Source organism: Mustela lutreola, chromosome 6 (genome assembly GCF_030435805.1).
Source record: "Mustela lutreola isolate mMusLut2 chromosome 6, mMusLut2.pri, whole genome shotgun sequence".
Taxonomy (NCBI): Eukaryota; Metazoa; Chordata; class Mammalia; order Carnivora; family Mustelidae; genus Mustela; species Mustela lutreola.
This window is the reverse complement of record NC_081295.1, coordinates 90,507,396-90,534,439: the sequence shown is the minus strand read 5'-3', so window position 1 is coordinate 90,534,439 and position 27,044 is coordinate 90,507,396. Positions and strand designations below refer to the sequence as shown.

General features: G+C 43.2%; 1 protein-coding gene across 2 annotated transcripts in view; it reads left to right on the top strand.

The window, feature by feature from the left end:
- The first annotated feature begins 11,527 nt into the window (after positions 1 to 11,527).
- The window catches only part of ZNF318 (zinc finger protein 318), a 33,827-nt gene continuing 18,310 nt past the window's right edge, over positions 11,528 to 27,044 (top strand). For both annotated transcript variants that reach the window (XM_059178055.1, XM_059178054.1), the window contains exons 1-5: positions 11,528 to 12,262; positions 15,157 to 15,308; positions 20,974 to 21,613; positions 22,608 to 24,050; positions 26,046 to 26,145. In XM_059178055.1, the coding sequence (XP_059034038.1) occupies positions 11,807 to 12,262; positions 15,157 to 15,308; positions 20,974 to 21,613; positions 22,608 to 24,050; positions 26,046 to 26,145 (2,791 nt within the window). In that variant the 5' untranslated portion in view covers positions 11,528 to 11,806. The remainder of the gene's footprint in view (positions 12,263 to 15,156; positions 15,309 to 20,973; positions 21,614 to 22,607; positions 24,051 to 26,045; positions 26,146 to 27,044) is intronic.

Genomic DNA, 27,044 nt, shown 5'->3' with positions numbered 1-27,044 from the left:
AAGTATTTAGCATTTTTTTTGATATTGTTGTAAATGGGGCTGTTTTCCAATTTTATTTTATTTTCATAGGTATATAGAAATACAACTGGTTTTTGTATAGTCACCTTGCTTTCAATGACTTTGATAAATCCAACTAGTATTAAAATAATTTATTTGTATATTCTTTTTTTTAATTATTTTTTTGTCCATGAGATTTTGCTCACCATTTTATTCACTCAGTCTAGCACAGTGACTACAGATTGGTATTTCCCAATCCTTGTTTTTTTGTTTTTTTTTTTAAGATTTTATTTTATTTATTTGGCAGAGATCACAAGTAGGCAGAGAGGCAGACAGAGAGACAGAGAGAGAGAGAGAGAGGAGGAGGAAGCAAGCCGCTCACTGAGCAGAGAGCCCAATATGGGGCTTGATCCCAGGACCCTGAATCATGACCTGAGCCGAAGGCAGAGGCTTTATCCCACTGAGGCACCCAGGCACCCCTGTTTGGTTTGTTTGTTTTTTTTTAAGATTTTATTTATTTATTTATTTGAGAGGGAGACAGCATGAGTTGGGGGAAGGGGCAGAGGGAGAGGAAGTGGGAGAAGCAGACTCTCTGCTGAGTGGGGAGACAAACAGGGGCTTGATCCCAGGACCCTGAGATCATGACCTGAGCCGAAGGCAGACGTTCAACTGACTGAGCCACCAAGACACCCCCCCAATCCTTATGTATTTGAATTGCACCTTCATGATTTTTCCTTTAAGGATACTACTAATACTACAGTTTCCTTAACATTATTAAAAGTCAACTTTAGGGGCACCTGACTGGCTCAGCTGGAAGAGCATGCTCTCTCTCTCTTGCTATCTCTGTCTGTCTCTGTCTCTCAAGTAAATAAATAAAAATAAAAATCTTTTTAGAAATGACTTGCTATATATATATGTGTGTATATATATATACACATATATCCCCAACATGGGTCTCGAGCTCACAATCCCAAGACTGAGAGTTGCATGGTTTACAGATTGAGCTGACCAGGTACCCCTGTTCGTGTAATTTTTTAAATTATTTTGTAAGCAGGGGTGCCTGGATGGCTCAACTGGTTAAATGTCTGCCTTCAGCTCAGGTCATGATCTCAGAGTCCTGGGATTGAGTCCCAGATTGGGCTCCTTGCTCAGCAGAGAGCCTGCTTCTCCCTCTGCCTGCTGCTCCCACTTCTTGTGTGCTCCCTTCTCTCTACCTCTCTTTCTCTGGCAAATAAAGTCTTTGAAAAATTATTTTATAAGCAGTCTTTTTTTTTTTTTTCTCATATAAGCAGTCTTTTCTATTGGTCACACAGACCAACCCTGCCACCATATAGGAAGGGACTATACAAGGGTGTGAATATCAAGAGACATTTTGGGGGCTGGCTGCCATATCTTAGGAACATAAATTGCTTGCTAGCACACAAATAATGCCACCTGGATTTCAAATTTCATAGGCTTCCCTTATGTTATAAAAATTTAACCCTTTTATATTTTAAAAATTTTCATACTGTACATAAACATGCTTAAAACATAAATGTGCATTTTACTAAGTTATGAAAAAGCTGTTATCTGTGGACAATCACCCAAGTAAAGATATGGAACAATGTGAACACCCCAGAAACCCCTCCCCATTCTCCTGAATCACACCACTCCCCCACCACACTTAGGATGATCACCATGCTTATTTTTATGGTTTTCAGGTTGCTTTTCTTTATAATGTACCACCTAAGAATGTACTCCTAGTCACTACAGTTGGGTTTTGTCAGTTTAAAAATGTTTTATAAATGCAATCATGCAGTATGTAGTAGTTTTGTAACTATTTTCTTTGGCTCAGTGTTATGTTCTTTAGATTTATTTATGTTATTGAATTAAGCAGTTTGTTAATTTTCAACTCTGTACAGTATGCCATACTATAAACATTTTACTGTTTATTTTACTGTTGAAGACTATGTGGACTGTTTGTCTATTACAAATAAAGTTTCTGTGAGCATTTTTAAAGATTTATTTATTTATTTATTTATTTGAGAGAGAGTGAGAGAATGTGCAAGCAGTGTGCAGGGGCAGAGGGAGAGGGAGAGAGAAAATCCCAAGCAGATTCCCCACTGAGCATGGCACCCAATCCCACAACTCTGAGATCATGACCTGAGCCAAAATCTAGAGTCGGACACTCAACTGACTGAGCCCCCCAGGTGTCCCTTATGTGAGCATTCTTTTTTTTTTTTTAAGATTTTGTTTATTTATTTGAAAGACAGAGATCACAAGTAGGTAGAGAGGCAGGCAGGAGAGAGAGTCGGGGAGGTGGGGGGGAAGCAGGCTCCCACTGAGCAGAGAGCCTGATGTGGGGCTCGATCCCAGGACCCTGGGACCATGACCTGAGCAGAAGGCAGAGGCTTATCCCACTGAGCCACCCAGGTGCCCCATTATGTGACCATTCTTGTATACATCTCCCAGTACAGACCTGCATATGCATTTCTTAGGATATATGCTTAGGGAAAAGATTGTATAGTCAGTTTCAACTTTAGTAGACAATGCCAAACTGTTTTCCAAAGTGGCTGTGCCAACTTACACTTCCATCTGCAGCATATGTGAATGTCACTTGTTCCACATGCTCCCCAACATCTGGAATTTAGCTCTGTAAGTGTAAAGTGGTATTTTATTATGATTTACTTTGCATTCTTGTGATTATTTGTGAGCTTTTTCATGTTCACTCGCCATTTGGATTTCCACTTTTGATCAGTTACTCAAGTATTTTGTCCATACTTTGATCAAAGTATCTGTCTTTTCCTTATATTACAATTGTTGTTTATATAGTGTGGCTATGAGTCCTTTTTATGTGCAGCATATCTTTTCTGACTCCATTCTCTTAAAGGCATCTTTTGAGAAGCAGGAATTCTTAATGGCAATGAAGTCAAATATATCAATCTTTTCCTTGTCAGTTGTGTTAGCCTGGTTCCCTAGAAACCAGAGCCTCACTGTATTATTAGGGTCCAGGGAGCAGGTGTGAGGGACAAGGAGAGTGACGCAGGAAAGAAAGGAGAACCAACAGGAAGATGGTTTCACCAACTCGGCCACTAAATCAAAGTGATTGCTGGATCTGGGGACTGTGTCCTCAATAAACAAATTGCTTCTCAAGACCATCCTGGGAGAAGTGAGGTAATGGGAAAAGTGGAAGAAAATTACTCATTGTCTTTCACTGATCAAAATTCCACCCCACCAGGCATTATCTCCCTCACACTTACAGGTGGCATGTATGAGGGTATGCCTTAAAAATCAGACAAGTGAAACCCTTTACTGTCATTTTAGAAGAGTTTAGGGACCTAACAGTGACAATGCATGGATTGAATCCACCATGTTTAACACAAAATCGTATTTTCTAATTAGCTATTGCTAATATATAGAAAGTAGTGATACCAAGGTCCTGCCATTCCATTCACTGAGCAATGACAGCCTAGGCTCAGTTCTCAACTAAGGACTGTCAACATTTGTCCTTGCACCCACTTTGCACACAGCTTCCGATAAAGTTATAAACCCAAGCAGAAAATGGACAATAGTTGCGTTCAGCTTGCATGTCAGGGTGGGACTGTCCTTGGCTTCAAGCTGAAAACCCGTCCCAGGTCCTCCACCTCCCAGGAGGCACTTATATCTCCATACACGGGAGTGAAATCTCTGACTGCTACCCTTATTTCTAGACTTATCTCAATGCCTAGGGGGTCTGTGGGAAAGATATATAATCATAGGGGCTCATAGGGCAGATTTATCTTGTTTTAAAGCCTAGGTCTCTTTTCTTTTTCAAGTTTTGAAAAATTATTTATTTATTTGAGAGAGAGTGGGGGAGAGGGGCAGAGGGAGAGAGAGAGAGAGTCTTTTTTTTTTTTTTTTTTTTTTTTTTGACAGAGAGAAAAAGAATCTTAAGCAGACTCCACACTGAACACAGAACCTCATGGGGGACTCGATCTCATAATCGTGAACCCTGACCTGAATGGAAACCAAGTTGGACACTTAAGTTGGACACTTAATTGAATGAACCAACCAGGTGCCCCTTCCCTTTTCAAATTTTTTCTGTCAAGGCTATTTGTCTGCTACTGTGTGTGTGTGTGTGTGTGTGTGTGTGTGTGTGTTAACCCATCTCATCATTTTCATCAGAAGTAAAGTTAGAGGAGCACCTGGGTGGCTCACTTGGTTAAGCATCCAAATCTTGGTCTGGCTCAATTCTTGATCTCGGGGTCATGAGGTCATGAGTTCAAATCCCACACTGGGCTCCACACTGGGCTTAGAGCCTAGTTGAGAAAAAAAAAGTGTCTAGTAAGAGTTTCTTGAATTGATGACAGACAACAATTGTGACAGGATGTCAATTAGATTCTTCCTGTTGTCTTTGGAGTTTCAGCAAAGGCTTCAAAAGCAGAAAGAAACACAACAGATGCCAGGTACTGCTCACCCCCACCTCAAAGGGAGATGGGAAGAGATTGTTACCAAGTGTGCCAGCTTTACTAATGTTCTGTAGTTTGTATAAGAGAATGAGAATTGTATTGGAGAGTTGTGTATGTTTTGAAGTTTCTCTTCTGTAGGGATTAGGGTTGTTCCCTTTACCTAAAGCCAGGTGAGTTAGAAGCCTCCACTGGCACCTCTCAGGATGTTTGTCTTATATTTCCTGGAATGGGGTTGGCAGTCCATAGGGACTGATATCCTAACTCCAACCTGATGAAGTGTGAAAGCAGGATGCAGGCTGACTGGCTTTCCTGGGATGGCAAGTAAGGTGTGTGGCATGAAGAATGAGCTGTACTGCCCTTGTCAGCAGGGCAAAGATGCAAAAGTTGTCCTGTGGGCCAAGTGCACCTAGAAGGAAATCAACCTAGAATCATTTTTAAAGGATCCTGTCAGGATGGCTAAAGTCAACCACATGAGAAACAACAGGTGTTAGTAAGGATGTGGAGAAAGGAGAACCCTCTTGAACTGTTAGTGGGAATGCAAACTGATGTAGCCACTGTGGAAAAGAGTACAGAGTTTCCTCAGAAAGTCAAAAATAGAGCTACCCTATGACCCAGCAATTGCACTACTAGGTATTTACTCAAAGAATACAAAAAACGCTAATTCAAAGGGATACATGCACCCCAATGTTTATAGCAACATTAGCAACAGTAGCCAAATTATGGAAACAGCCCAGATGTCCATCGACTGATGAATGGGTAAAGATGTGGTGTGAATATAAATATATACAATGGAATATTACTCAGCCATAAAAAAGAAGGAAATCTTGCCATTTGCAACAACGTGGATGGAGTTAGAGAGTATTATGCCAAGCAAAATCAGTCAGAGAAGGACAACCATATGATCTTACTCATATGTGGAATTTAAGAAACAAAACAACCGGGCACCTGGGTGGCTCAGTCAGTTAAGCATCTGCCTTTGGCTCGTGTAGTGATCCCAGGGTACTGGGATTGAGCCCCACCTTGGGCTCCTGCTCAGCAGGGAGTCTGCTTCTCCCTTTCCCTCTGCCCCTCCCTTCCACTTGTGCTCTCTCTTGCTCTCTCTCTCAGATAAATAAGAGAAATCTTAAACACACACACACATACACACACACACACACACACACACACAAGCAAAGCGGGAAAGAAGAGAGAGAGGCAAACCAAGAAACAGACTCTTAACTATAGACAACAAACTGATGGTTACCAGAGGGAAGGTGGGTGGGGGGAATGAGGGAAGTAGGTGGTGAGGATGAAGGGGGGCATGTATTGTGATGAGCACCAGGTGTTGTATGTAAATGCTGAAGCACTAAATTGTACACCTGAAACTAATATCACACTATATGTTAACTAAGTGGAATAAAAACTTAAAATTGATTAATTGATCAATCAAGCCTTCCCATGATGTATGCCTGGAGAGGAAAGGGACTCCAGCAGAATGAGTTTTATGTGGGATGACTCTACAAGACCAGGGGCTAGAGGTAGAAAAGTAATAGGCAGTCAGCTAGAGAAGAGACATTATCTAGGTCCCAGCAGAAGAGTCATAAAAAAGCCCACAAATGTGACATAGGAGCAAAAGAGTCAACATTTGTGTATCCTTCATGCCCATAGGGAACCAACTTTTGAAGATGAGAGTATCCTGCATCACCCAGGAAAGACTGCCCTTTCCCTTAATCCCTTCTTTTCCTGCACCAAATGCTGGGGGAGGGCAGTTCAGAAATAGCAGCTGGCCAGTGAGAGAGGACAAATATACACTGAGGAGTAAAGGCTGGGATGTGGAGAAGCCTGGCACACCTCCCTTCAGCACAGTAAGTTTCACATCCGTAGCAGGCAAGAGCTGGGGAAGGAGAGAACCTTTAGCTTGAATGAAGTTTAGAGTTGTACTTGTTACCATGGACAAGGTATTTTCACTACTGCGGTAAGACTACTCTTGTGACTGAAAAATACTTAACAGGTGAAGGGATCTGCAAGAGGTTTCGTGCAGGGCATGGAAAGAACTATGCAGAAGGCAGATGTGAAGGGGAAGCAGGAAAGTTTTCCAATTTTATCAGATGGAGGCCAAATCCCTTGATAAAAATCATTATTCCGTATTACAGAAGGATTGAAGAGGAAAGGTTTTTTTTGTTAAGAGTTTATTTACTTATTCGAAAGAGAGAGGACAGAGAGAGAGCACAGGCAAGGGGAGCAGCAGGCAGAGGAAAAGAGAGAAGCAGACTTCCCACTGAGTAGGAAGCCCAACCCTGGGATCACGACCAGAGCCGAAGGCAGATATTGAACCAACTGAGCCACGCAGGTGTCCCGAACATGCAGCTCTTGATCTCGGGCTTGTGAATTTGAGCCCCACATTGGATACAGAGATTACTAAAAAATAAATAAATTTTTAAAAAATTTTTAAATGTATGGACTCCAAGTATCTGTAAATACCTATTAACATTTTCTTCAGCATGGGTGACCAAAATTCACATATAAGCTAATAAAGATAGGGTATACCGCTCTGGCAGATTTTTTATTTTTTTAAATTTTATTTTGTAAGTAATCTCTACACCCAACATGGGACATTGTTAGGGTATGGAGTCGACCACCCCTCAATTAGACAGAGAACACTCTCGATAATGCAAGTCACACAGCAAGGTTTATTTGACAAGCTTAAGCTTGGGCCCAAGTATACCTGACACAGCGGAGTAGGGACTTGGACCCTGAGGTGACATGCTTAAGCTTGGGCCCAAGTATACCTGATGCAGCAGAGTAAGGACTTGGACCCCGACACTAGTTAAGGCAGGGGTTTTTATGGGTCATTACAAGAGGCTGGGCAGAGGGAGGAGGAGAAGTTCAGACTTTTCTGCAGTAAGCTGATTGGCTGTTCCCGGGGTGTTGCAGGGTGGGGTACTTTCTTGGAACTAAAGCAGGGTGGGGGTCCCTGGAACTAAAGTAAAGTAGGGGAAAGTTCAGCCCTTTGTCACAGGGGCCTGAGATGGCTGCCGAAGCTAAGATGGCTGTACTTATGCTAAGGCTAAACCTCAGGTGGGATGGCCTTAATTTTTCTCAGCCTCCACAACATGAACTCATGAAGTGTGATCAAGAGTAGCATGAGCCAGCCAGGTGCCCCCATATTTTAAATTATTTTTTCCTCAAAATAATTTAATGGGTTTTTTATTTTATATAAGTTCAATAAATAACCCAAAAGTCAGAAAATACAAATAAGAAAAAAACAAAACCACCAAAAAACACCTTCATAATAGTCCCATTTGGGAGGTTTTACTATGGTAGGAAATTATCCGTCAAAATCTCAATGTTTTACACAACGAAGCTTTATTTCATGCTCATGGTATATGTTCTACTCAGGGTAGCATGTAGTGACTGCTCTACTCAGTCACTCAGGGACTCAAATTGACAAGCTGTACCATCTGGAACATGTGGCTTCCTTAGTTGTCCCAGCAAGGGAGGAGAGAACATGGAAGTCTTTTAACTGTTCTTTCCTGATTGGGCCTGGAAGTGCTTCCATTCAGTCTGTAGTGGATAGAAATAGTCACATTGCCCCCTTTCTGATAGAGGGAATGGAGTAGCCTTCTTTGTGCCCCAAATGAGAGGAAACACAGATGTCAATGTTCCCGGCTAAGGTCTGTCAGATTCCCAGATCTCCTGATCTCACTAAGCCAGAGATGACTAAAATCATCTCATCCAGACTATTTTATTATTTCAGATTTATTTATTTATTTGAGAGAGAGAGAGAGAGAGAGAGAGAGCAAGCAAGCAGCGGGAGGGGCAGAGGGAGAGGGAGAAGGAGTCTCAGGCAGATTCTGCTCTGAGCAGAGAGCCCCAGGCTGGACTGGATTTCACCGTCCTGACCTAAAACCCAAAAGTCAGATGCCCCAACTGCACTACGCAGGCACTCCTAGAATATTTTATATGGCAGCTCAGCTTACATACACTGTCACCCTTTAGTTGTTACTGTAAGGTTTTACAGGTGAGATATACACCACACCAGGCAAGATAGGCACAAGGCAAGGTTTATTAAAGGCGCCCTTGGGCGAGGTTCCGCGACTCAGGAGAAGAGAGTTGGGGAAGTGGTGCCCGGGAAGGGGTCAAGTGGGTCTGTTATTTGGGTTAAGACAAGGCATAGGTTCACAGCCATATAAAGTAAGGTATTCGGGGCGTCGGTTCACAACTATATATGGTAAGGTATTTGGTGGTTGGAGGGTAGGGGGAGTCCTGACGTTGCTGTTCCTTTCATAGGTATCGGTTTACTTACGGTGTCGTGTCCTCAGCATATGTCCTTCTGGCGGGAGAGTCATAAGGGAAGAGGTCGGCCATTTTATTGTTCCTCCTGCATTCCCAGAGCTGCGGACCCAACAGTTACCTAACCAGGTTCATTTTGCCCCATGTACAGCAAGCCAATCACTGAGACTTGCAGGTAGATGGCAGAGAAAGGAATTTATTTGCAAGGCAGCCAAGCATGGAGACGGGAGAACCAGTCTCAAAGCTCCCTTCCTCTGCGAAGGAGTCTTGAGCATTTATGGGATTTTAGGGAGAACATGGGTGAATGGGATTGGAAGTTAGAAAGGGTGATGAAAGGTCAAGGAATTGTTGATCTACACAGGCGCAGTGCATTGTCATGCCTGTTCAGAGATGGTGTATTGACATGATCAGAGGGCGGAGATTTCAGTCTCTTCCATGTCAAAAGGTCACCTGTGGACATTTGCGCAGGCCCAGTAAGAAGTTTTTGACAACTGAAGCAACTATCATGTGACTTATACCTCAGGGAGCTTTCCTCATAGAAGCAGTCCTCTATCCTTACGATGTGTTCCATGGGCTGCCTGTTGTTTGGAAGCAGGCGGTTAGAAAGTTCATTGTTTGAAAAAATGGGTCATAGGTGATGGTTTGACCAGGAGTCTTCCCCATTTCACTCTGACAGGCCTTTTACGTTACTTAGCTGGTGTGCCGAGTGGAGGTCTCTGTTGCATAGGACACATTATGAAATATGTTCTAAACTATACAGAAACCTTACATACAACTCATACGTTCTGGTTAAGAGCCATCACTTTTTCGGTGATGTCCATCATTGATACTGGTATTTTATTTTTTCACAAAGAAATCCCATTAACAAAATCTTTTTTTTTTTTTTAAGATTTTATTTATTTGACAGAGATCACAAGTAGGCAGAGAAGCAGGCAAACACAGAGAGGGAGAAGCAGGCTCCCCAATGAGTAGAGAGCCCGATGCAGGGCTCGATTCCAGGACCTTGAGATCATGACCTGAGCAGAAGGCAGAGGCTTAACCCAGTGAACCACCCGGGCACCCCCAACGAAATCTCTTTACTGTTAAATTACACAACTAAAAGAAAACAACAGAAGTGGACTGAGATGTGAATGATGAGCATTTGCCAGGTTTCTTTCATTCCCTCACTGTTGCAGTATACACTATACTGGTAATACCAATTCATGTTTGAACAAAGTTGACTATCCATCCATGAAAAGTGATTTTAGATTTTAACTTAATAGAATGATTATGTAAGGATTCATTCATACATAAAATTCCAGATAAACTAACCTGGGAAAACAAAATCATTTAAGTGTTAAAATATACATGGAATATATTGATAATCTTGACATGATGAAGCCTTAAGACGTGAAACCGAAAAGTCAAGGATCAAAAATGCAAATGCTGGGGGTGCCTGGATGGGTCAGTTAGTTGTCTGCCTTTGGATCAGGTCATGATCTTCCCCTCCTAGGATCCAGTCCTGCCTCTGTCTTCTTGCTCAGCAGGGAGTCAGCGTCTCTGTCTGCCTGCTGCTCCCCCACTTGTGCTTTTTCTCTCTCTCTCTCTCTGGCAGATAAACAGGTAAAATATTTTTTTTAAATGTACTTTGTTGTTACTGAGCTATGTTATAAGCAAATGTCATTATACAAACATGTAATATTGGATATATTTTAGATTTAATATGGAAACATAAATTATGGGGCGCCTGGGTGGCTCAGTTGATTGGGCAACTGCCTTCAGCTCAGGTCATGAGCCCAGAGTTCCAGGATCAAGTCCTGCACGGGGCTCCCAGCTCCACTGGGAGGCTGCTGCTCCCTCTGACCTCCCCTCTCACACTCTCCCTTTCTCTCTCTCTCTCTCTCTCTCTCTCAAATAAATAGAAATTTTAAAAAGAAAAGAAACATAAATTAGAAAATGGAAATTTTGTGGTTAAAAAAATTTTGTTCTGCCTTTGCTTTGGAATTAGAAACTTGATTTTCTTACCAATTTCAAATTTTGTGTTTCTAGTGGAGAGATGAAAATCATCAAGCCACTGTTTTGTTTGGAAGAGTTTGATTAGGGTCAACTTTTTTTTCATGTTTTTGACCACTGTTTTTCTTCTTTTGTGTGTTGACTTTTTCTTGACTTTTGCAGGCTAAAACTGGGGACTACTACAGCCAGGCGTCCAGGGAAATTCTGGTCATAGACTGGAGGTTCCGAATCGCTCACAAAGGGTCATGCTACAGACCCTTTGGCAGTGAGTGACTTTCCCCACGACCAGAAGAAGTATTCCAGTTGAGAGAGCCAACAATTTACTCTGATGTCTGCTCTGGGTTTGACTCTTCGCCCCTCAACCCATCCCCATTCTGCATTATCCTGTCCTCAATTTGAGTCGCCAGAATTCAGGAGAAATGGAAAGTAAAATGATGGCTGAGGCTCCTGTGGGGCCCGGGGCGTTGGTGGTCATTCTTGCTGTACCTGCGCCATACCTAATGTTTTGGGGGTTATTTGTAGCCCATAACTTATAACGACTTATTGTCCCCACGTAAATTAGCAGGTTTAGGGAACAGGGCGAAGATGCTCCCGCGATGTCCCCAGGCTTCGAGCACCCCTGGAAAACCCTGTTTAGCTCCCGCTAACCCCGTCTCTTCCGCCAGGGCCTACCCGCGCGGAGGCCCTCCAGGTCACGTGGCCACCGGGGGAGGGGAAGTGGGCGGCCTTCCCGCCGCCATCTTGCCGGCTTGGGGCGGAGCGTGCCGGGCGCAGGTCGCGCGCTCCGCTTCCCCTCCCCTCGGCCTGCCTCGCTCAGGCTTCTGCGCTCCTCCCCACTTCTGGCTTCTGTGGCCGTTCCCTGAGTGGAGGAGCGGGGAGCCCCGGAGGGCGGGGGGGTGTGTCGGACGCGTGCTCGCGCGTCCAACCGCCAGCCGCGGCCGCGCGCTCGGCCGGGCCCCAGGGGCGGCGCGGGGCCGAGGGGAGGGGGCGGCTCCGGCTGCGGGGGCGGCGCGTGGCGGCCGTGGCGGCCGAGGCTGCAGCTGCAGCGGCGCACTGGGGCCCCGCGTCCAGGGGGCCCCTGGGTCGGAGCTGCTGCCGTGGCCGCTGCTGCCGGAGCCATGTACCGCAGCGGCGCCCGCTCCTCCGTCTCTTCGCACCGGCCTAAAGAGAGCGGCGGGAGCGGCCCGCGCACCGGCCGCAGCTCCGGCTCCTCCTCAGGCCCGGCTCGCCGCACCTCGCCGCCGCCCTCCGGCTCCTCCTCGTCGCGGAACGCTGCTCGGCGGCCCCGCTCGCCTTCAGGGCACCGCGGCCGCCGGGCCTCTCCGTCCCCGCCGCGGGGTCGCCGCGGCTCTCCGTCCCCGCCCCGCGGCCGCCGGGCCTCGCCTTCCCCGCCGCGGGGTCGTCGCGTTTCCCCCTCCCCGCCGCGGGCCCGTCGTGGCTCCCCATCGCCGCCGCGGGGCCGACGACTCTTCCCGCCGGGCTCGGCCGGTTTCCGAGGCAGCAGCCGGGGGGAGCCCCGCGCCGACTTCGCCCGGGACGGCCGCGGAGACCATCCAGGCGACAGCGGCAGCCGGGTAATCCCACCCCTCGACCGAGACTCCCTCTTTACCCTAGTCCCCTCACCCGGGCTTCCCGCCTCCAGAAACGCCCGCAGCACAGGCGCCCCGAGGCCTCCAGGCCAGAGTCCCAGGATCGAGGGCCCTCCATCCCCCCACGGGCTCCCTCAGCGACACCCGAACCTGGAGATTCCCTGTCAGCCCCGGGACCCTTTTTTGCACAATAACGGGCTCGGGACCCAAACGGGCGCCTGATCGGGAGGCAGTGCACCGTTTCTGGAATAGGCTGTTTCTCTCACTCTAGGTGAGATGCGGAAAAGTTTGCCAGGGCGAGGGGAATGCCCTCCAAACCGTGTGCCTGGTACTTGTGCAGTTTCCTCAGAGTTTAGTGGTTTGGTATCCCCTTAGACCTGAGCTGCTCCAGAGGTCTTGGAAAAGAAGCTGGAATGTCTTTGTGGCCAGTTAGGGTTGCCTAAACCCCATCAGCATAGACCCCTCAAGTGTAAACTCTTAGCAAACTGGAGGTGCTTCTCCTAAATGAACTGTGCGTCCACAGTCATTGTAATAAATGCCACCACTTACTGAGTTATGTGGCAGGATTATGCCTAGCCCTTCACTTTACACATTCTCTTTGAACAGTCACAGCCTTGTGAGCCGAGGCAGTGAAAATCGCGTTATTGACTAGCTGAGGTATTCAGAGAGGTTTGAGCAACTTACTGTCACATGGCTAAGAAGTGGTGTAGCTGTGATTCAGTCCATATCTACCTGGTTTCTGGCACCCGTGATTTTCACGGTTTTGTTCTCCTGCTCAAGGAACAGAACATGAGGTTAAGAAGTTTAGGGGGGCCTGTCCAGCTTAAGTTGGTAGACTGTGTGACTTTAGATCTCAGGGTCGTGAGTTCAAGCTCCAGGTTGTGTGGAGAGATTACTTAAAACATGAAATCTTTCTGTGTTTCTCTCCCTCTTTCTGTGTTTGTTTCTTCCCGCCTGCCTTTCTTAGAAGTAGGCTCCATGCCTAGTGTGGGTCTTGAACTCATGACCATGAGATCAAGAGTGCCGTGCTCCATCAGCTGATCCGTCCAGGTGCTCCCCCAAAATAAAATCTTAAAAAAAAAAAAAAAAATAGAGGTAATATTAACCTATAACCACCTCTGGCCTGGGGCTGGTGTTTTGGAATTTGTTTTTATTTTCAGTTCACCAATCTTTTTTTAAAAACCCAATGACAGAGTTTCTATTTTCTTGGGTGGGGTGGGCTTTCTAAAAATATTGGAGAGTACTCTGCTCATAGGTGAATTGACTTGTCACTATGCTGAGATTTTCATAGCTGAGCAATCAAGCATTTCTACAGAGGAAATCAAGCATTTCTGAGGAATCAAGCATTTCTACAGAGGAAGCAAAGAAAGTTGACTACTACTTTCCATAACCTCTTTTTTCTCCAGTGCTCTGGGCTTTTCTGTCTCAGTAAAAGACCTCATCCATTGCTCAGCCAGAAACAGTGATTGTCTCCCTTTTCCAAGTGCAGGCTGTCAGTCACTTCATCTAATTTGTCAGCTCTCACTCCAGGATACATTCCCCAAACTGTCCTCCTACCATCTCTCTATTCTAAGTCCTATTACTTCCCATCTGTTAGGATCCTTTATATTCTTGTTACCACCCAGTTTATTCTGCACCCATCAATCAAAATCATCTTTTAAATCGTCATTATATACATTTGAGAAGTATTAATTAAGCATCTAGCATTTATTAGGCACTGTTCGGGGCACTGGGGTTACAACATGAACAGTCAAAAACCCCTGCCCTCATAGAGCTTATATTCTACCAGAGGGAGTCAGATAATAAATAAGATGGAGAAGTCAATTATTTTGGCATGTTAAATAGAACTAAGTACTAAGAACAAGAACAGAGAAAGGAGTTAATACTTTTTAATAGGGTAGCCAGGGAAGGTCTGGGAAGGTGACTTTAACAAAGACCTGAAGGAGATGAGAGGATGAGCAATGCAAGCATCTAGAGGAAGAATGTAGTCAGATCATATCACTCTTGTGCTGGAAATCTTTCTGTGGCTTCTTACTGCACTAAGAATAAAATTCAAATTTCCTAACTGGCTTCTGCCTGTCTTCTGTCACTTTGCTACAGTCACACTAGCTGCCTTTCTGTTACCCAGAACACACTAAGCGTATTACAGAGCTTTTTCTTTTTGCCTGAAACATCCTTCCATTTGTTTGCAGGGCTGACATCTCATCATTCAAGTGTAAAGTTAAATAGTATCACCTCAGGAAAGCCACCTTTAACCATTCTCTCTGAAGTAGCTCCTGTTCCCTAATCTCTTTCATGTTATCATGTTTTAATAATTTTCTAGCACTTTCCGCTATCAGAAGTACTTAAAAAAAAAAAAAAAGTTTTTTGCTTGCTTGCTTCACTGTAATGAAGAGTGAGTGTATGTAGAGATTCTGAGGAGAGACTTAATTTACTCTTCTCGTCCCATGCCCAGTACTAGTAAATGAAAGAATGAAAGGGCACTGGTGGGGAGGGTTGGAAGTGTGGCCTTTCATCTACGAAAATGATTTGTTGGGGCACCTGGGTGGCTCAGTTTTTAAGCATCTGCCTTAAAGCTCGGGTCATGATTTCAAGGTCCTGGGATCAAGTCCCACATAGAACTCCCTGCTCAGCAGGAAGCTTCTTATCCCTTTCCCCATTCCTCCTGCTTGTGTTCCCTCTCTTGCTGTGTCTCTATGTCAAATTTTAAAACTCTTAAAAAAAAAATTTTTTTTTAAATGTGCTTTATTCTGGGGATAGGATCTTACCATAGCCATTTCTCTCCGTGTTGGGCTACTTTATAACTAAGGAGGAGTACATTTTTGGGTATAGGGATGTCTTGATCCTATGGACTATTACATTATCTTTTACTTTTGTAGAGGCGCTCTCCTGGTCTGCGTTCTGACTCTTCTTTGGAACAGAGCTTAAGGATCACTGTTGGCAATGACCATTTCTGTGTTGGCATACCAGAACGGCGGCGGCTTAGTGATCGACTGGGGTCACCAGTGAATAATCTGGAGGACGTGGACAGGTAGGCTTCATGTGAGGAAGGTAGAAAAGTTGCTCTTTTCTGCATGATGTATTTGAAAGAGTGGTGCCAGCACTGAAGTTATGTCCTGTATCCAGTACAAAGTACTGCATTGGAAAAGGCTTTCTGAGTGGGGATAGTATATTGATGTAGACTCTGTTGCTGAAAGAGTTATGTAGAAGACTTCAGAATGTCATCCTAGTCCATCTGGAAAGCTGAAGGGACATAAGCAGAGTTCCCCAGATTAAAAACAGTTGAGATGATAAGGATTCTAAGATACTGGAACTAGAATCCTTTCTACAAAGGAAAGTTCTGGACAAAATAGGAAATCTTTTAGTGGTGTTGTTTTTCAGCTTGATCAGGTTGAAATATAGGTTCAGAAAGGGCTTAGATAAATTTATGTCTAATGTATATATCTAAATATGTGAGCATTAATGGAAAGTTAAAGGTCTTTAAAAATGTTTAATTTCAGTTACTACTTTACAAATGTTGGAATGCTGAGGAAGGACAAACTCACTCCACAGAGTGTAATAGGTCCCAGGTATTAGGAACTTAACTGTATATGGGAAGTAATCGCATTAGGTATGTCTCACCACAGGAAAGTAAATAAATAAGAATGGGAGTACAGGGAAAGCTCTCTTTCTGATTGCTGAGAGCCATGTCTCTTACAGTCTCTGCCCAGTATACTGGGAGTTTTCACAATGATGAGCAGTAGCAACAAATCAATGTGATAGTCTTTCAAACTGAGACTGTTCATGCGGTGGTACAATGAGCATAGGCAGACAGGTGGGGGACAACTGGGCAGGAAGTCTGAATACCAGTGCTACCCTTTGGTAATATTTTCTTCAAAGCCGTAGTGGCAATTTGATGTGGCAAAGCAAGGCAGGACAGTTCTAGGTCATACAACATAAGCTTCTGAAGATAGGGCTTCAAGGTATGTAACTGTGTCCCTTCATTGAGGCAAAAGCCCTTGCCCTTCTGACTTTCTATTTTGGGAGATGATTGAGTAGGTGGTGCATGGTGTGACTCTCTTCCTTCCTTGTTAAGGTTTTGAGGTAACTTTAGCATTTCCTCTTGTCAGTTCTAGGCTGTCACCTCCCCTTTCCATAAGCTTCGTTATGCACGTGTGCTTCAGAGAGCTAGTTGTCTTTTTTTAAGGTGTAAAAATTAAAATTTTCCTTTTAGGGAGTTTGGGACCCTGGTTTTCTTTCCAGAATCATGTGTTTCAGAGAGACAAGTCTATTTTAGAGAAAATGAGATGAAGGTTCTAAAAGGAGCTACCAGTGGGGCACGTGGCTGGGGCAGTTGGTAGAGTATACATCTCTTGATCTCACGGTTATGAGTTTGAGCCCCATGTTGGATGTAAAGATTATTTAAGGAAGAAGAATAGAAGGAGGTACCAGTCCATTATTTTGATGTTTGTTCTGTGTACTTTTGCTCAGTATGGTTTGTGTGGATAATTACGGTCTACTAAAATCAGGTCATAGGACCATTGGCATTCTCAGGATGTCTCCTGACAGTGTGTCTAGTCTTCAGCCTGACCATTTCTAGGTCCAGGCCATTTTTGTACTTTGTATGTAGGTGTTTTACATTTTTTCCTGGGCACACCTGGCTGGCTCAGTCAGGCATTCGACTCTTGTTCTTGAGGTTGTAAGTTCAAGCCCAATGTGGAATATAGAGATTACCCAAAAATAAAATCTTTAAAGTTTTGGTGTTTTTTTTTTAAGATTTTATTTATTTATTTGTCAGAGAAAGAACAAGAGAGCATGCATAATCAGGGAAAGCAGCAGGCAGAGGCAGAGGCAATCTCCCTACTGAGCAAGGATCCCGATGCGGGACTCCATTCCAAGGACCCTGGGATCATGACCTGAGCCAAAGGCAGATGCTTAACCGACTGAGCCACCCAGGCATCCAAAAACAAAATCTTTAAAAATAAACAAACATTTTCCTGGGACTCTGGTATTCTTTCTCTTCCCTTACTGAATATATTAAACTTTATATCCAGTTTGGATTACAGCCAAATTGCCAGAGTTGTCTGCATTCTCACCTTGGCATCCCTGTGTGTATTAATGTAACTTACTCTGGAAAGGGAACATGAACAGGTAGTATGAAAACAGTCAGCTTTTGAAGATTTGTGGATGTGAGGTCAGTGTCCCATGTTATCAAAGTACTCTGCACACACATTGTGTGTTCCATTCATGGAATTCTTAACCCTTCTTGCCCTAACATAGGTTGAAGGAGCAGGATTTTTTCCCTCCAGTTTGCCATAGGGAAAAGACAGAAGCGCACAGTTTTCTTCCAGCATTTTGGGGAATCAGCAGAGGAAAAGAATGGGGTGTTTGGGCTCTGGAGGATCTTTTTCCTGTTTTTATCGTATATATATTTTTAATAGCTTTATTGAGCCATAATTCACATACCATAAAATATGCCCATGTAAAGTTGTACAGTTCAGTGACTTTTAGTATATTCTTAGAGTTGTGAATTCACTACTGTGATCAGTTTTAGAATAGTTTTTTTACCTCTACTCTTAGCTATTTATTAGTTAACCCTACCACCTGCCCTAGCTTATCACTAATCTACTTTCTGCCTCTATAGATTTGCCAATTCTGGACATTTCGTATGTGACTTGCCTCTTCCACTTAGAATAATATTTTTCTTTTTTTTTTTAAGATTTTATTTATTTATTTGACAGAGAGTGAGATCACAAGTAGGCAGAAAGACAGGCAGAGAGAGAGGAGGAAGCGGGCTCCCTGCTGAGCAGAGATCCTGATGCAGGGCTCAATCCCAGAACCCTGGGATCATGATCTGAGCCGAAGACAAAGGCTTTAACCCACTGAACCACCAGGTGCCCCAGCATAATATTTTTCAAGACTCACTCATGTAGTAGCATATAATAGTACTTCTTTCCTTTTTACTGCCTGCCTGTGGGTGTTTTGTTTATCCATTAATCAGTGATGAATGGATAGATAAATTTGGGTTGTTTCCATGATTTGGCTGTTGTGAATAATGCAGCTATGAACAATCGGTGTATAAACTTTTATGTGGATATATATTATATTTCTTTTGACTGATACAGTGCAATTCATAAGTAGAAAAGTACAGAGAGGGAGCTTCCCTCTACTTGCTAGATGAGATGCTGCCCAATTCATGAATAGCTTAATAATGCTAATTAAATCTTAAAAAAAAAAGTAGAATAGGACAGTGAGCCCTCATGTACTCATCACCTACATCCAACAGTCAATTTTTTAAATAGATAGACCTTATTTTAGAAAAGAGTTGGATTTAACTAAAGCTTTCAGAGAGAGTGGGTCCCTGGACTATTCTGAGCTACAGGGTATGGTTACCTTTTTAGGGCTTACTTTTACTGCAGCTAATGCTTTCTCTTATCCTTTGGGAGACCTGGGAAAGGAGGACATGGACTTCTAATAAGCAACTTAATTTCTGCCCTGTATTTACATGATGGCTCATTCTTTAAACTATTAATGTGCATTTTTTCATTGTGGGTTTTTTGTTTTGTTTTGTTTTGTTTTGGGGTTTTTTTTGTTTTTGTTTTTGTTTGCCTCCTTTTGCTGGAGATTACAAGTCTGGACTGAGACTCTGGGAGGAGTCATCTCATTATTTCTGACTTCTTGATATATAGGGGTGGATTAGATCTTGAGCTGGTATGTCATTTGGTGTAATATGTAATAGTTTTAGTGTGGAGCTGAACATGGAAGTATGGATGAATTTGCCATTATCTGTGGAGCCTGTATCTTTCCCCCCTAAACTAATACAGTCAGAGTTTTCTATGGTAGATGGTAGCAGTGGAGCAACTCATGGACATTCTTCCCTGGAAATAGGTATGTTCATGGCCAACAAACCTATAGAGCAAAATGTTTTACTCTGGTTTGATTTCAGAATTCGTCCTTTGTTCAATCCCATTTTTTCCCCTATTTTATGCTATATTGAAAGCTCAAAATTCTCCTGATTCTTGGGGAGCAGGTGAGTTATAGGAACATGGATTCCCATGTGTGGCATTCTTTTAGTGGACGTGATAAAGTTTATCTTCAGTAGTCTTTCATAAGGTTATTTATAGCTATTACCCAGGTCTAAAACAAAGACAGGACTGGTGAATAAGAAAAGGCCATTCTTTGGTGTTCTGCTAACTCAGTCCCAGAGAAAGCAACTAAAAAATCAAACAAAATGAAAGAAAAGCTAATTCTTAGAAACTTTCAAAAAATAAAGGTAGGTACTGGAAACTGTAGAAAACACCAGTGTGAATGGAATGTGAGTGACCTGTAAATTTTTCATTCAGATTATTTAAAAGTTGTATGCTCAAAGTGCTGGAGGATCTTTATTTCCACCTTTGATTAAATCAGAGATTGTTTGGGGGGGAAGTAGAAGCTCTTTGACTACAGTACCCAAAAAGATTAGGACTATTGTGTGTAGTACAGAGCTCTGAACAGATGGGTATTCCAGCCTATATTTTTATCTTCATGCCACAAAGGTCCAAGACTGTATTATTTTTATGAAATAAAAATATATAGTGAGCCAAACAATCACATACTTTTTCCAGACCCAGGACTAGCAGGGTGCCTGAGGATATCCAAGCAAAGTAGAAAAGAGGGAATTAAACAGGCTGTGAAGGAATTTTATGGCTTTTAATATGTGAACTAGTGAAACAAAGCATTGGAGAACCTTCTAAAACTTGTGAGAAAATAAAGCCAGTTAGGTAGCTCAGTAGTTTAAAAAATTTTCCCTACAGTGAAACACTTCTTTTCCAAATGATATATAGAATTTTATGTCATAAACAGATAAAATTAGAGCTAGTACAGTTTCAGTGAGGTGGAAGACCCAGAGCCATGCAGGCTTTGCTTTTTTTTTTTCTTTCTTTTTTTTCTTTTTTAAGATTTTATTTATTAATTAGAGTGAGCACAAGCAAGGGGAGGGGAAGAGGGCAAGGGTGAGAAGCAGACCCCCCTCTGAGCATGGGGCCCAATGTAGGGCTCTATCCCAGAACCCTGAGCTGAAGTCACACACTTAACTGACTGAGCCACCCAGGTGCTGCCAGGGTGTGCTTTCTTAACATGTCTTTCTTTTAGGCACCTCCTGAGCAGTCTTTAGAATCTCTGTAGAACATAGCTTGAAAATCATTGATCTGGCCTGGTGTTCCAGATTTTAAAGTGCATACCTATTACCTGAAGATCCTATTAAAATGCAGATTCTGGTTCAGTAGGCCTGGATGGAGCCTGAGAGTTCACATTTCTAAAAAGTTCCTGGGTAATACAGATGCTGCTCATTCACACCACACTTTTGTTAATAAAGAGCTAGAATTTAAGCTAGTGTGGAGTTGTGTAATCCCAGGCTTTTTGTAATCTGGTAGTGGTATTTTCAGATCTTCCAAACCCTAGTGTGATAGTCTGCATCTCCAAAGTCTACTCAAAGAGATTAGCCTACGAGCTCTGTCCGGACAGACTAGTACTGTCTCCCCTTGGTTAGAGGCTAAAGCTGCTTGTGTCCTGGAGAAAGGTAGAAGAAATGTTCCATGGGTTTGTTCTTGGGCTTCATGATTATTGTGTTTTGTCTTGAGTATTCTGTAGCCCCTTGCTTGAATGTCAGGCTCTTAGTCTTGCCTGGTCTCGCTGTTTCCAAGTCCATTGTATTCAGTGACGCTTGTCTCTTTCCTCAGGGATGACCTGACTGATGATTCTGTCTTCACTCGAAGTTCCCAGTGCTCTCGAGGTCTTGAACGATATATTTCTCGGGAGGAGGGACCTCTTAGTCCATTCTTAGGACAACTTGATGAGGACTACCGGACAAGAGAAACTTTCCTGCATCGTTCTGATTATAGTCCCCATATCAGTTGTCATGATGAGCTGTTGCGGGGAACAGAAAGGAATAGAGATAAACTCAAAGGCTCCTACTCCATAAGACCCGAGGAAAGGAGTCGGGAGGCCAAACGGCCCCGTTATGATGACACAGAGAAGATACACAGCATGGGAGGTGATCACTCAGGTTTTACATCAGGGACCCGCAACTATCGACAGCGTAGACGAAGCCCAAGCCCTAGGTTTCTAGATCCTGAGTTTCGAGAGCTGGACCTTGCCAGGCGAAAACGAGAGGAAGAGGAGGAACGAAGTAGGAGCTTGAGTCAGGAGCTGGTTGGAGTTGATGGTGGTGACAATGGCTGTCCCATTCCTGGACTATCAGGTGTCCTGACAGCATCGGAGCCAGGATATTCTTTACATCGGCCTGAGGAAGTATCTGTGATGCCCAAGAAGTCAATTCTGAAGAAACGGATTGAGGTGGACATGGAGCCTTCCATTCAGGTCTCTGCTGCATTTCTAGGGTCTCTTGCTAGTTCCTCTAATATCTTAAAACTTGGTTACTTTCTCAGGGGTGTATGTTTCTAATGATATCTTTGTAATATATCCTGGAACAACCTTGTTAGGCTTATGAGCTGTATCTTCCAGGATTCTCCAAAGGAAACTGTAGGCCTAACAGTGCATCAGTAGAGGGCTTCTATTGTCATATATTAGGCTTTCTAAATAAACATTTTTGGGTATTTATTGTAAGTTTTTTCTCTAAATTGGATAGCCATGTAGGAATCTTGGAATGTGGATATCTTCAAAATTAAGTTTAAAGGCCAAAGATAGGAGATGATCTGAATTTTCCTCATTCCTCTTTAGAGAGAAGACAGAATTTATGAGTGGTAGGACACTAGACCAGAAATCAGGAGATTCTGATTCTGGTCCCACTGCTGCCAACTTGCTGTGCGATTTTTAGGCAAGTCACCTCACCATTCTGGGCCTTGTTATTTTTTTTCATCTGTGAAATGATGATCAGGCATGAGCACTAGTTTTTAGCTATTCTCTTAGGAGTTAGAGGTTTCTGAAGAAGTACCTAAGGGGGCATAAGGAACGACTTCATGGCAAGAAACCATCACGTTCCTCAGGAAGGAAGGGAAGGCTGATCAGTTAGGGTTTCACAGTTTCCAGATCCCACTTGAACCAAAGCAGCTCCATTTTTATATGCCTTTTTTTCCTCTTTGAGGAAATATGAATATGAATCATATTCTTTGATAAGGGTTACAACAAATGGGCAAAAGTGAGAATTCATGCTAGTCTACCTTACTTCTTATTTCCCCTTGCTTCAGCAGAAGCATCTGGAGAGATGGAAACCCAAATCTTGAACCTGCCTAAGCATACTGTACCTCATTCCCCTATTAATTCAAGAAGAACAAAGTATTTAAGTATATATTTCAATTATTAGTTTTCTGAGATTCTGCATCGAGGCTAAATCACTTAACGCTTGTCTTTGCAGCTTGAGAGTTTTTCCAGCAGTACCAGCTCCAGCCAGGATCACCCTGTCTACTCTGGTCACCCATCTCTTCCACTAAGTGGTGCTATTGCTGCTTATGCCTCCGAGATTGAAAACAAGGGGGCTATGGTAGAGACTACCCTAAAGGAACCTCAGGGCAACCTTTACCAATGGGGTCCTCTCCCTGGGATACCCAAAGACAACAGTCCTCTCAGAGAAAAGTTTGGAAGTTTTCTGTGCCACAAGGAGAAATTGAATATGAAGGCTGAGGGGCCTGAGCGACACACAGATTTCTTGCTGCCCCATGAGAGGGCTAGCCAGGATGGCAGTGGTTTTTCCCGCATTTTAAGCATGTTGGCAGACTCTACCAGTACACAGGAAAAAAGGCGCCGTAGTTTCCCTGATATCGAGGATGAGGAGAAATTTCTCTATGGGGATGAAGAAGAGGATTTAAAGGCCGAATCTCCACCAAAGCCCCTTGGGGGCTCTGAGAGTGAAGTCTTGAGACAGAAGGCAAGCTCCCTGCCCTCTTCAGCTCCAGCTGTAAAACTAGAATCAATAGAAGAGACCAATCCAGAATATGCCAAGATTCATGACTTGCTTAAGACCATAGGGCTGGATATTGGGGTAGCAGAGATTAGTAAACTGGCTGCCCGCACCCAGGAACGACTTCATGGCAAGAAACCATCACGTTCCTCAGCCGATCGCCGTTCATCAGTTGACCAGCACTTTTCAGCAGACCACTGTCCCTCAGTTGACCACCGTTTCTCAGCTGATCGGCATTCCTCAGATCCTCACAGACTGGAGAGCAGAGAGGCACACCATAGCAATACCCACTCCCCAGAAGTGTCCCATCCACATCCAGTCTCCCCTGTAGATCCTTACCTGCTCACAAAAAATAGCCCCCCGTTTCTAAAGTCTGACCATTCAGTGGGTCATATTGCAGGGCCAGAGGTAGTTGGCAGTGGTTTTCAGTCATCTGTGGCCGTCAGATGCATGTTACCATCAGCCCCGTCTGCCCCAATTAGACTTCCACATCCTGCTTCATTATCTCAGTTTCATATGCCAAGGGCATCTCAGTTTGCTGCAGCTCGGATACCTCCAAACTACCAGGGACCTGCCATTCCCCCTGCTTCCTTCGACGCCTATAGGCATTACATGGCATATGCAGCCTCTAGGTGGCCCATGTACCCTGCTTCTCAACCATCCAACCATTCTCTACCTGAACCACACAGGGTAATACCTGTTACCAAACAAGCTACTCGTAGCCGTCCTAATCTCCGTGTGATCCCCACTGTGACTCCTGATGAGCCCAAACAGGAGGAGTCAGTGCTAAGCTCAATTCCTACTGCTCAAGTGCCTGTCCAGGTGTCCATCCCATCACTCATAAGATACAATCCGGAGAAGATCTCTGATGAGAAGAACCGTGCTTCCCAGAAACAGAAGGTGAATATTAGCTTTGGCAACCTGTACCTGGGCCTTCCTATTTTAATGTAAATTGGTATTTGTCTTTTAGAGGGAGTAAGGTCCTTCAAGTTTTTGGAAGCTGCTGTCCTCACTCTAAGTAATGCATATACAACCTCCCCCCACCCTTTTTCTTATTAGGACTAAACTGAATTCTGGCCCTAGGTCCCACTGTAATTTCTTGACTTCCTTTTTTTTTCTTTTGTAAGTGTCTCTATCAAAATTACTGGCCTTAGAACCCTATGGGTAGGACTTGAAAGCCTTGAAGTTTTCAATATGACCTCGTCAGGGAGCGAGGAACCAAAATTGGATTGGGTGAAGCAGAATCAGTAAACCTGTTTTCACCTTAGTGAGTTTTGGATCTTTTTCCTATAGTGATTATGCAGGTTAAAAGCTAATACCTGGTTCTTGCTTGGTAATTAAACCCAAGAAATAAGTTTTGCTTGTTCTGATTTGTTTTAGAGTCCAGGAATAACACCACTTTTTTAATGACACTTTTTTTAAAAAAAATGGTCTTTATACTACAAAGTTCATTGTGTTCTCAGGTATAGGAAGGGAGCAGTGGCTGGGGTAATGATGTAACAATTCTAGGTGTTTGAAAACAGTAGGTAAAAATTACATAGGGATGAGGAATACAGAATAGCAGAAATTCAAATGGAAAAATTAATGCATTCCCTTAGTAACTAATAACTCACTTTGTTTAGGAACATAAAAATGTAATATGTATAAATTTGTTTTGCTAGTAAAGTAATGAAAACATGAGGAGGAAAAAAAAAAGAAAGGGAAAAAAATGAAGGGCCAGTCATTTTTTTTCTGGTTTAAAGGAAATGTAACTAATTCTTGGGAAGACAGAAATTAATTCTTAATACTCTAAACTCCAGAAAGAGGAGGATAGGTTCAATACAGACAAAACTTGAGACTGCACAGACACTTTGTAGACTGAATGCTTTCCTTTTACTACTCCTTCAAGAACCTAGCACTAAGTCAGGGCTGATAATACATGTGTTTTCCACACTAATCCATTAAAGACAATCTGTATTTGTTTTTTCCATCAGGTAGTAGTAATACAGTTGAAACATTGTGGGCATTTGGCTATATGTACCTGGATTTGATTTGACTTGATTTGATTTATATACCTAGATTTTACATTTTCTCTAAAAATTACTTATTTGAGAGAAAGACCACAAGCAGGGAGGAGGGGCAGAGGCAGAGGGAGAAGCAAACTCCCCGCTGAGCAGGAAGTCCGATGTGGGACTCAATTCCAAGACCCTAGGATCATGACCTTAGCAGAAGGCAGACACTTGGACAACTGAGCCACTCAAGTGCCCTGGATTTTATGTTTTCTTACTGTATGACCTTGGGTATATTACTTAATCTTTCACAACCTCAGTTTTCTTACTGTAGAACAGATAATGTCATGAGGATTAAAGAAGATATATGTAATGCACCTAACACAGTGTATCCCCTGTAACACTTATTAGCTCCCTTCTTGATGGTTCCCTTTGAGCTCAGAACCCCTGTCGAATAGTTGCTGTCAGTAGCTTTAGGTTACTATCAATAGTATAGCATTTCCTGGAGCACCTAGATGGCTCAGCCAGTTGAGCATCTGACTCTTGGTTTTGGGCCAGGTCATGATCTCAGGTGATGGGATTGAGCCCCTTGCTGGGATCTATGCTGTGGAGCCCGCTTGAGATTCTCTGTCTCCACCTCTCCATCTGACCCACCCCCACCCCAGGAAAAAATATATATAGTGCTTTGTGCATAAAAATAACCCTTTCTGGGCAATGTAGCTCTGAAGAGGATAATTTTATTCTGGAATTTGGGTCAGAATGAAATATCACCTTTGATATAAAGTCAGAACTTTTGTGTGCAGACATTTGGATCCTTGGATTCTGATACCATCTAGCATAAAGACTGATGGAAGAGAGCAATAGAAAAGGGAGGATGTTGGAGGCTGAAGGATTTTATATTTTGCAGGTTATTGAAGAGAGGGAAAAGCTAAAGAGTGACCGGGAAGCTCGCCAAAAGAAGATGTACTACCTCAGGACTGAATTGGAGCGGCTTCATAAACAACAAGGTATCAGACACTCCTATGCGTGACTGCCTTTTTGGAGTAACTTGAGTAGGAAACCCAGTTGAGCTGTGAGGACTCTCAGGTTCAGTGACCTGAAGCCTTAATTTTTAAAAAATTTTGACTTAATTGGACTTACAGAGAAGTTGCAATAAAATGTTACAATAATAGTGTAAAGAATTCTCAGGTAGTCTCTATGATTATCAGCATATTTACCATAGTTACCATGCCAATATGCCATATTTTACCATACCAAAAGCTCCATCCCTTTTTTCCTTTCAGTCTTTGTGTGTGGGGTGTGTGTGTGTGTGTGTGTGTGTGTGTGTGTGTGTGTGTGATTTTTCCTGAATTCCTTAAGAATAAGTTTTACATATGATACTCCTTTACTCCTAAATACTTCATGGTGAAGATGAAGTGAACATACTCCTAACAACAAAGAATTCACTTGCATAACCATAGTACACTTTCCTAAATTAGGAAATTAACCATAATGTAGTACTAGTCTATTGATCTTACTTCTATTTCACTGGTTCCCCTAATAATGCCCTAAAGCAAAAGAAAATGCAAGATTATGCACAGCATTCAGTTGTCATGTTCTTTTACTCTCCTTTTTCTGTAACAGTTCCTCAATCTTTGTTTCATGACATTGACATTTTAGAAGAAAAGTCACATATTTGTAGAATGTCCTTTAATTTTGGTTTGCGTGATGTTTCCTTATGATTAAATTTAGGTTATGCGTTTTTGACAGGAACATCACAGAAGTGATGCTGTGTTCGTATCAGGTGTTGATTTCAGTCCCATTACTGGTGAGGTCAACTTTGATCATTTGGTTAAGGTGGTGTCTTCAAAGGTGTCTTCAGTGGAAAATTATTATTTTATCCTCTATAATTAGTAAGTAACTTATG